General features: G+C 51.6%; 1 protein-coding gene across 2 annotated transcripts; it reads left to right on the forward strand.

The window, feature by feature from the left end:
• Positions 1-2,188: 2,188 nt before the first annotated feature.
• LOC111150903 (zinc finger and BTB domain containing 18) lies at positions 2,189-8,873 on the forward strand. Of its 2 annotated transcripts, none has more exons than XM_022508591.1 (2): positions 2,189-2,311; positions 7,260-8,873. In XM_022508591.1, the coding sequence occupies exon 2, from the start codon at positions 7,274-7,276 to the stop codon at positions 8,861-8,863; it is 1,590 nt and encodes a 529-aa protein (XP_022364299.1). In that variant the 5' UTR covers positions 2,189-2,311; positions 7,260-7,273; the 3' UTR covers positions 8,864-8,873. The 2 variants fall into 2 exon arrangements, with proteins under 2 accessions (XP_022364299.1, XP_022364298.1); XM_022508590.1 differs by lacking the exon at positions 2,189-2,311 and adding an exon at positions 2,859-4,839.
• The last annotated feature ends 2,048 nt before the right edge of the window (positions 8,874-10,921 follow it).

The raw sequence follows: 10,921 nt of genomic DNA on the forward strand, positions 1-10,921 counted from the left end.
CTTATTTTTAATTTTTCATAGATGAGGAACAGCCTTGAGAATGCAAACATTTCTTTTTCCTTTTTTCTTCCTGAACTGGTTGGCAAAGCATGTGCTCCTTCTCACGTCTTTTTCTTTGCTTTTTAATAGTATGCTGCATCCATCGAGAACATTTACAAATTTCCCTAACTGGAAACAGGTCAAACTGAAATTGGGCCTTCTACCCATAGACTAAAAGATCTAGAATTCACCAAAACCTTATACATACAACAGTACGTTTCATGGGCTAAAAAACTAGTTATCACAGGATGGCCTTGACCTGAGGGATCAAACCTGAGGGCATATGAAAAAGTGGAGGAAAGAGCAGAGAACGTCACTCCTGTTTCTCACAGGACGACACAACTGTACTTCAGTTCCAAGAATGTTATGTGCTCCTGTTTTTACTTCATTAGTAATTCAACATGCCTGATTTGCTCACACAATACTTTCAACTTAGTTTACCCATTTGACCTGGAACAAAGTGAAAGCACATTTTGCCCAGCTGAAAGGTCTCCTGGCAAGTTGGTTAGCAACAGGCTTGTCAGTCCCGCTTCAGTTAGCAAAGAATAAACACATTTCACTCGACAATTACTAGTGTACTAACTTCCTCCCTGTGCAATTTTCGATTTCACATTCTTGAATCTTTTTTTTTTTTTAAACTTGCTATTCAACTTTATACCAGGAATGCCTGCCTTCCTCAACAAGAGTTCCAATTTCTTGAGAACATTAGTTTCTACATTTCTTCGTGGCCGTGAGGAACCCAGTTTAACCGCCCGGAGGAGGGCTCGGAGAGAATGTCCACTCGGAGGGAGGCAACAGCGACGCTGCAGTCTTAACATCTTGCCCCCTCGGTAGCTGGACGTTGTGGCTTGATACGTACCAATTAAAGCCTCCGGCTACGGCTTCCACAACTACCAGTTTTGCCGCAGCTCTCTAACATGTGGTCACTCGGGAGGGTGTACTCGGAATAGGGCGAGTCCGGGGGGCACGCGAGGGGGCTGCGAGCAACGCAGGCGCAACGCCCGAAACCAGACGACGTCGGGAGAGCGACGGCCAGAGCCGGCCTCTCCGAGCCGGTCGCGGCCGTGGCGCCCCGACGTGCACCTGGGGACGGGGCGCGGCAGGACCGAGCCCGAGCGCTGCTCGGTCCTGCTCCCTGCGCTCGGGCGGGCGACGACTACGCGGCCTCGCCCGCGGCCCCGGGGAGTGGATGGGGCGGCCTCGGGCCGGCTCCGGTCCTCCGTGTCCCTGCGCGCCCCGCCTCCCGAGGATACCTGCGAACTCGGCGCACCCCAGCCCCACTACGTTTAAAAGTGTATTTCTGGGGGTCACGGTGCACACCGAAAGGCTCGCTCCGCACCCCCAGGGCGCGCGAGGCCTCGGAGCCCGGAGACAGGCCCCTCCCAGCGCAGCTGTCGCCGCCGCCTGCGGGCTCCTTTCACTTTCTCACGGCCAAGTCACCCAGAGGGGCGCCGCTGCCGCCACCGCCGCTGCGCCCGAGAACTCCGCCCCGCGCCGCTTCGCTACCGGCCCCCGCCCGTCCGGGCCCCGCCTACGCCGGTAGTTTCTGTCCGCGATTGGCGCGCGCGAGCGGCAGCTCCGGCTCGTCTCCCCCATTGGCTGCTCTCTCCTGTCAGTCCGACGATTGCCCGCCACTCCCTCCGCCCTCCTGCAAAGCCGCCCTCCCATTGGAGGAGACTGGGCGCTGGGGGCGGGCGGAGAGCGCCGGTCCAGCCGCTTACGGTCAATCGCAGAGGCCCAACGCCGGGAGGGGGGGAGGGGGGGGGGGGGGGGGGGCGGACCGGGGCGGGGGGGGGGGGGGGGGAACATCTGGCCGGCGCCGCCGCGTGCGTGCGTGGTGCGTCCTCCCGCCCCCTCCCCTCCCCCTCCCCCAGCCGCCCCCCCGCCCGTCCCCCGCCCCCCCCCCCTTCCCCGGCCGGCGGCTCCGCGCTCGCTCCCTCGCTCGCTCCCTCGCTGTGTCTGGCAGGCTGCGGCCGCCGCTGGGCTGCTGCCATGGGGAGCCGTTGAGAGTGGGGCCCTCTTCGCTCCGCCGCGCTCCTCCGGCTGCCAGCGGGGGTGGGTGGGAGGGAGGGAGGGGGCAGGGGGGAGCGGGCGACGGAGCCGGGATTGGGGGGCGGGGGGGCCGGGAGGGAGGGGGGCAAGAGGAGGAGGAAGCCCACCAAGTCCGGCGGCGGCGGCGGCGGCGGCGGCCGGGAGGAGGAGGAGGAGGAGGAGGCGGAGGACGCGGCGGCGGCGGCGGCGGCGGGGACGCGGTGACTTAGGGCCGCTCCGTGTGAGTCCCGGCGCCGGCCCCGGCCCCTGACCCGGCGTCCCCTCCGCGCCCGGCCCCCCTGGCGGGCGGGGGGCGCCAGCTGTGCGGCCCCGGCCGGCGGGCCAGAGCGGGCGGAGGGCGGGCCGGGCCGGGGGCGCCCCCGCGAGTGGAGTTAGTTTGTGTGCTTGGAGCGGTTGGGGCGGCGGGGGGCGGCGCAGCTGCGGGAGGCCGGGCGCGGGGACGGGGCCGCCGCAGCTGCGGGGTCGGGCGGGGTGCGGGCTCGCCGGCTCCGCGCCGCGCCCCCCCAACCCGCCCCCCGCCTGCCCGCCCCGCGGCCGGTGCAGCTGCGGCGCGGGGCGGGCTCCCGGCCGGTGCAGCTGCGGCGGCGCCTCCCGGGTGCGGAGGGCGGCGGGCTGGGGGAGGGGGCTTGGGAGCCGCCGCAGCTGCAGCGGCGCCCGGGACGGCCGCGGCTCCGGGGACCGGTGCAGCTGCAGTGGCGCCCGGGGGGGGGGGGGGGGGGGGCGGGGGGGGGGGGGGCCCCTCCCGGGCTGGTGCAGTTGCCGGGAGGCCCCGGGGGCTCGCGCGCCGCGGCGTCGGGGAAGCGGTAGCAGCCACCCTCCTCCCGCGGGCTTCTTCTTACGACTTTTCTTTTGTTGTTGCCGTGACCCGGGTCTGTTTTCTCGTCTGCTGTTTAAGGTGTTTTCCTGCTGCACCGGCTCTCCGCCCTCCACCTCCTTCCCTGTGGTTTAACCTTCCTCTTTCCCCGTGTGTTTTCTGCACCGTGAACTACATGGAGATTTGCATTTCTCCCCCCTCCTCTGCTCTTCTCCACTCCGAACCCTCGCCCCCTACTCCTTAGGAAAAAAAAACAAAAAACAAAAACAAAAAACCCAACCTTGCAAACCCTCTCTGGCCCCCGCGGTAGCAAGACTGTGAAGGGGTTGATTTGTGGGGTGGGAGTCGCTGGCCCATTGCGGTGCTTGGGACTCATTAAACTGTCACTCACCCCCCATCCCACTGGGTAAATGGGGTGATTAATGTCTGATATATTGGAATGGGGCGAGGGCATTTGCGGAGGATAGGTTGTGTGGCTGAGGAGGAATGCAGCTCCGAAGAGTGCCGCCTCGAACAGGTTTCGTCATTATGTCACTCACCGCGAAGTTATAGAAAGTTAGGTTTGTGACTTTGGCAAAACGAGGACTGGACAGAGACGTTGGTTTTTGTTACTCTTTAACTCTGCCGCGGTTTCCTGATGAGGACGGAGGGCTGATCACCAGGGCTGCAACACTCGCGCCTCGGGCCTTTTCTGCGCCTCACCGTCCCCAGACCCTGTGGAGATGTATCTGACATTCACAGATGTCGCAGCACCTTGCAGGGCGCTGGTCAGCCCAGCCTGGGGTTACGTGAGGATTTCATCAGCCATTAGAAAAGACCCACAAAGTGGAGCTAAAAGTTCCCAAACTTAGGAGACCTGCCCCCACTTCTTACTGAAAGCTGAAAGGTTTTCCTGAGATTGTGAAACATTACAGAGCGACCCAAAAAAAGATTGTTATGGGACACAGATCAAGGGGAAGACAAAGTTCTGCTTTTTTCTGAGCGGAGGGTCAGATCAGATAGGCAGGTGCAGCGCTCATTTTAAGTGGCCGTAGCAGGTTGTATCAGTTTATTAATTTGTCTCATGGAACTGAAGTTCTTTCCAGGATTTCAGAAAGTGCAGTTTCACCTTGTTGATACCGAGAGCTGAAATTTGCATGAAGTGGTAGTGTGAGAAATTTTATGGAGAAGGTAGTAGGAGACAAAACAGTTAAAATGAGAGTGAAATTGTAAGGTGAACCGGGCCGGAGTAATAGTTCTGTCTCATCTTCCAGCATTCCGAGACACGTATGCCATTATCTCGGCAGAAAAGAAAAAAAAAAAATGAAAGTACCGTAATAATGTCGAAATGGGACTGGAGATGTCAATTGGGTTGGTTTAAAAATATCCCCTAAGCTGCCTTTGAAACTAAACGTTGGAGTTGAATAAAAGTGAATCTGGATTTCCTGCATAGCACCGTGGCTTGAGTGTGCCTGTCAGTGTGCAAGCCAGTCCACCAACTTAAGACAGAAGTGTTGCTATTCCATAAATACAGTAGAACTCCATATGCTGAGTTTTTCCATTTCTTTCTGTTAGAAAGTTTGGAAAAAAAGGGAGACTTTGAAGTATTTTGTTTATACTAACAGAAGAGAAAAGTTCTCCTAAGAAAAAGCTGGTGGCAGGAGTGTAGAGGAGTAGCATATGGCATTAAAAGGAGCACAGCTGGAGGTAGCATTTCCATCTGAACATGATGTCAGAGCAGCTGACAGCCTGCCATCCCTCAGCCTTTTATTCTAACACACAGACAGGGAGTTAGTGTGTGCGGATCTGTGGTGGAGAAGGTATCTTATTCCTCTCTAACATCATCTCCACTTTGCATCTGTCTCTCTTAGTCTGCTTTTTTTCCACCGATGTAACAGACCTGGAGCCAGCGAGACTCAGAGGAAAGGACTTAATCAGGTTTATGTGTCCTAAAGGTAGGAGTAGCAAGAGATTAGATGGAGCATATTTCTGTTTTGGTGTGTTGTTTATTTAATTAAAAAAAAATCACATTACTTTTCTAACCCAGTTTAGGAATAATATATGAAACTGAGTCTTAAATGAACATCTTACTGGAGTTGGGAGTCTTGGGCTTGTTTAGTTTTAATTTTTATCCCTTTTGCTCAAGCAAGTAAATAACTTTAATACACAGAAATATTTCAAGTTTTGAAATGTGAAGGAAGGCTTTGAAATGTTGCTTTTCGAGATCACTTTGGATTAAAATGCTTCGTGTGGTTGTTCACTGCTATTTAGATTCCTTTTGCTTGTGGGGCGGAGGGGGGAGAGAAATAGTAAACTGTCTGGAATCCAGCATTCAAACTTATATGAGAAGATTATTCTAGTTAAGAAGCTAGATTGTTGTGTAATTAATTCCACTGTGAAACTTTATTCTTCAAAACATTCAGCAGCACTACTGAAACATACAGCTGTAGTGCTTTTGAAACCGAAGGTTTTTTTCAAAGGGGGAAAAAAAAAAACTTTTGTCCCCAGGAGAATAGTGTGACTGGTTTCCTCATTTCTCTTTCAAATATATATTTAAGAGAGCTTTTATTTCAGCATAACAATAATTATTTGCAGGAGTTTTTGTGTTAGCGACTAATTTAGAACTTGTAGATTTGAGCCGCCTGAATTGGCCAGACAGCTGTAATCGCACTCCTCTGTTCTTAATCTCTTTATCTGGGCAGCAGCTGCCATATGGCCACAGTCAGCTGGATCAGATGTTTATAAGCTTCCTTCTTCGTCCCTCTCTGTCCTCTCAGCCTCCTAATTTGATCACGGCTACCTTGTGAGCTGCCCTCCAATCTTTATTTTTAGCCCTCTCAAGGATTAGGATTGATGTTAGCTGTGGGGCACTTAAAGTGATTGTATTGTAAATCTTGGTTTATTCTAAGCGCTGGCATCGTGGCCAAGGTATTTGGGGGCTAGGATGAAAGTTTTGGTCCATCTTGGGCAAAGTGGAGAAAAAGCAGGGAGGTAATTTCTGGAATATTAAATTGCTGTGTGTCCGTTGCCCACATGCACTCTGAGCTGCTCGGTGTGGAACCTTGCTTCTGGTCACAGGAAAGGGGAAGTCGGGTTTTGTCGAATTTTTTAAGGAGTTGAATTTTGCAGTTGAATTTTGACCCTTTGTACATCTTCGCCTTTCCTCTCCCTCCATCTCACCCTCCTTCACCAGAAAAGAAGGGCAGCCGGGCATATTTGAAAGAATAGAAGCTAGTGGGAAAGCAAAAATATATCAAGTTTTAATGAAACAAAGTATTTTCTGTGGCATGAGGTAAGGCAGAGTCAGGGAAAAAAAATAGTTTCTCTTTTCCTAGCAAGGCTTTTGGGGTGGGGGGTGGATGTTGAACCTGTAAAGCTTTTGAATGCGATACGCCTTCATTTGAAAGTTTGAATTGATTTTAGTATGGAATTCATTTGCTTTGCAACAGATCAAAGTTTAGATGAGAATTTTCAGAGTTCAGTGAAGCCCTTCTGGTTCCTGATATTCTGGATGTACAGATTTTACAAAGAAATATTACTGTTTTTTTTCTCAATTCATTTAAAAAATATTTGGATTCGTTCATAGTAAAGATGATCTTTTCCATCTGTTGGTGTAGTTCTCTCTGATCTCGTACATGTGTGCCATACCTGCAAATCCTAAGGCATTAACATCTGTTTTTATACACAGGGCTTTTGTTGTTGTAACACTCTGACTTTAAAAGTGAGTTGTTTGCTAATTTCTGGGCTAATTATGCGATTTCATTTTTTCCCCCTCGATTCAGCCAGTGTGTGCGTTAAAATTGAGCTAAGTGCAGTCATGTATCAAAAGTAATAAAATAAAAAGGACAGTTGAACAAGTGTTCTGAATCTTTCAGAACGTGTTTGGGACTTCTCTTTGTTCGTTCCATGAGCTGTTCCCTTTGAAATTAAAGCTGTTTTGTAGGTTTTGTGGGACATAATTTGATGAGTAGCTTCACTTCTTCTGAAAGAGAGCTGAATTCCTCTTCTCAGTAAGAGACTGCACTGAAATGAAGGCTTTTGAAACTTAACTGAAAGTTCCAGGAAGGTGGAGATACATCAGGGACCGTTGGGCTGGGGCGAGGAAGTTTGGAAAGTGCACTTTTTCTGCTCCTCGCGCGGATTGGGTTTTGTGCGAATGATCTGGTAGTCCCGGGGTCAGAAGCCTGATTAGAATGCAGGGACGTGTACCTCGGCGGCCCCAGCCGAATCACTGTCACTATCCTTGTGTGTGTGTGTGTGTGTGTGCGTGTGCGCGTGTGTGTGCGCGCGCGTGTGTGCGCGCGGGGACCGGCGGCCCCGAGCGCTGGAAGGTTGCTCCTGAGCGGGCTCTCACGAGAAGTCTGTCTGTCCGCAGGTTATGAAGACAGCATGGAGTTCCCAGACCACAGTAGACATCTGCTGCAGTGTCTGAGCGAGCAGCGGCACCAGGGCTTCCTGTGTGACTGCACCGTTCTGGTGGGAGATGCCCAGTTCCGCGCGCACCGAGCTGTGCTGGCTTCGTGCAGCATGTATTTCCACCTCTTTTACAAGGACCAGCTGGACAAAAGGGACATTGTTCATCTGAACAGCGACATTGTTACAGCCCCAGCTTTCGCTCTCCTGCTGGAATTCATGTATGAAGGGAAACTCCAGTTCAAAGACTTGCCCATTGAAGACGTGCTCGCAGCTGCCAGTTATCTGCACATGTATGACATCGTCAAAGTCTGCAAAAAGAAGCTGAAAGAGAAAGCCACCACGGAGGCGGACAGCACCAAGAAGGAGGAGGACGCCTCCAGTTGCTCGGACAAAGTCGAGAGCCTCTCGGACGGCAGCAGCCACATGGCCGGCGACCTGCCCAGCGACGAGGACGAGGGCGAAGACGACAAACTGAACCTCCTGCCAGGCAAGAGGGACTTGGCGGCCGAGCCGGGGACCATGTGGATGCGCCTGCCCTCGGACTCGGCGGGCCTCCCCCCGGCGGGCGGGGAGCCCGAGCCCCACGGCGCCGCCGCCGCCGCCGCCGCCGCCGCCGCCGGAAAAACAGTGGCCAGTCCTTGCAGCTCCAGCGAGTCTTTGTCCCAGAGGTCTGTCACCTCCGTGAGGGATTCGGCAGATGTTGACTGTGTGCTGGACCTGTCTGTCAAGTCCAGCCTGTCAGGAGTTGAAAATCTGAACAGCTCTTATTTCTCTTCACAGGACGTGCTGAGAAGCAACCTGGTGCAGGTGAAGGTGGAGAAAGAGGCTTCCTGTGAGGAGAGCGAGGTTGGCGCTAGTGACTATGACATGGAACATAGCGCTGTGAAAGAGGGCGGGAGCACTAACGCCAGGGTACAGTATGAGCCGGCGCACCTGGCGCCGCTGAGGGAGGACTCGGTGCTGCGGGAGCTCGAGCGCGAGGACAAAGGCAGCGACGACGAGATGATGACCCCGGACGCCGAGCGCGGCCCGGTGGAGGGCGGCATGGAGAGCAGCCTGCTGCCCTACGTGTCCAACATCCTGAGCCCGGCCGGCCAGATCTTCATGTGCCCGCTGTGCAACAAGGTCTTCCCCAGCCCGCACATCCTGCAGATCCACCTGAGCACGCACTTCCGCGAGCAGGACGGGCTGCGCAGCAAGCCGGCCGCCGACGTCAACGTGCCCACCTGCTCGCTGTGCGGCAAGACCTTCTCGTGCATGTACACGCTCAAGCGCCACGAGCGGACCCACTCGGGCGAGAAGCCCTACACGTGCACGCAGTGCGGCAAGAGCTTCCAGTACTCGCACAACCTGAGCCGCCACGCCGTGGTGCACACGCGCGAGAAGCCGCACGCCTGCAAGTGGTGCGAGCGCAGGTTCACGCAGTCGGGGGACCTGTACAGACACATCCGCAAGTTCCACTGTGAGTTGGTGAACTCGTTGTCGGTCAAAAGCGAAGCCCTGAGCTTGCCCACTGTCAGAGACTGGACCTTAGAAGATAGCTCGCAAGAACTCTGGAAATAATTTTCTATATCTATATATATATAAATAATATATATATATACATATATATATATATATATACACACACACACACACACGTATCTATACATAGATCTCTATCTAGTTGTGGTACGGTCTAAAAGCAGCCTTGTTTCCTGGAACTAAAACGTCGGGGCGTTAACTCGGTTTTGCACTTTAGAGTAGCATGAGACTCTCACTAATTTAGCGTTCTGGTAAAAGAGACTTTGGAGCAAGTCGGAGACTAGCGAGGGCTTCTCCTCCGAGGGGGTCGGGGAAGGAAGCCGACAAGGACCTTTGGAACAACTCGTCCTGTCACAGGATGCTCTCACAGGGCTTGATTCTGTCGCCACTGCATTGTCTTCTGAGCGCGCTCTCTCTCTCTCTCTCTCTCTTTCCACTTTGTTTTGGTTTTGTGTTTCTGTTTTGTTTTGTTTTTTTTGTTCCGTTCTGTTTTGTTTTCTTTTTTTTTGTTGTTGTTGTTGTTGTCGTTGTCGTCGTCGTCGTCGTCGTCGTCGTTCCCTTTCCTTTTTCAGAGTAGAAATTCCCTCCAGTTTGATTAGCCTCTTTATAGGTCACAAAATTGCATGAATCTTTTCTGGCTGTTGGAAACCTGAATGCTTTTAGACCCAAATGGAAAATTTCTGAAATGCTGGATTATCTATTTTTAAACAAGCAGTTGACTTAAAACTTTCTGTGGCAACTTCTGGTTTTCTGACGGTTCCCAATGAGAGAAATTCTGAAAGTACACTGGGATCACTGGGATGCTGTCTTTGTGAAGGTTTGCTTGGGATGAAAAAGGATATCGCAGCTTCAGCAGTGTTGAACTGTGTGTTGAAAAATGTGAATTACTGTTCTTGTATACTGTAACTGATTACACGGGCTGGGGGGGGTGTCAGAACTTGACAGGTTGTGTTGATGCTCTTAGTTGAGTCTTGAAAAGTAAATATTAACGCTACAGAAATGCATGAGTTTCAATATATTTTTTGTCTTTGTTTGCATTGTATAACTTTAACGAGTGAGTTTAAAATTATTTAATTTCCTTAGAAAAAAAAATAGCACCGTTTGGGGAAAAAAAACTGGTGTTATGAAGAACGTAAATGCACTGTTTTTATTTTTATTTTATATAATTTAAATTGACTTTCCCACTGTCTTTAAGTTGAAACTGTTAAGCTGAATAAAAACTTAAGCTGCAAATTGATAACTTTGCTACATAACAAGGAAAATATAAATGTTTACAAACGGCTTAAAGATTTGCATGTGCAGTGTGCATTTATAACAAACTTCTAATTGCACAAAACCCATGCCGGCTCAAAAGTTTAGGTGTACACATTTACCCAGCTGAGCGTTTTTAGAGTAACTACTGCACAAATCGACAATAGGTCATTCTCTCTCTTCTTCTTTTTCTTCTTCTTTTTTTGGGGGGGTGGCTCCCCTTCTCTTTTTCTTCCCTTCTCCCTTACACTCCCCTCCCTCCCTCCCTCCCTCCCTCCCTTCCTCCCTTCCTCCCTTCCTCCCTGCCTTCATCCTCCCCATCCCCTCCCACCCCCAACTCATGAAAAGATTCTATGGACTGAAAAAGCCCCGGGCTGAAAGGACTGGACTGCCTTGATTGACGTGGGGAAGGTGGGGAAGGGGGTTAGTAGACTATGTGTATCGGGGCAGCAGAGGCTGCAGCCCAACGTGTGGTTTTAATGACCAGCACGCAGGGCAAAAGCATTTTGCACAGTGTTTGTTTTCCTGTCTTGCACTTACAAATAAGGTCTATGGGAGTAGCATGGAAAACGTTTGCTGTTTTTCCCTTTTTTTTTTTAATTGCTTTTGTTTAAAATTTGATCGCCTTAACTACTGTAAACATAGCCTATTTTTGTGCTTAAGATACTGAATGGAAAACTCCATTGTGTGTTGCTGGACTGTTTTGGAAATATTTGGTCAAATGTGTGTTAATTTGGCTGTAATGGCATTTAAAGCAAACAAACAAACAAAAAAAAAGCTGTGAAAATGGCCTTGGAGCATTATCTTTAGTTACTTGAAGAGTTTCTAGTTTTTTTAAATACAGTT

This window comes from Enhydra lutris, unplaced genomic scaffold (genome assembly GCF_002288905.1).
Source record: "Enhydra lutris kenyoni isolate GAN:26980312 unplaced genomic scaffold, ASM228890v2 scaffoldscaffold24, whole genome shotgun sequence".
Lineage (NCBI taxonomy): Eukaryota > Metazoa > Chordata > Mammalia > Carnivora > Mustelidae > Enhydra > Enhydra lutris.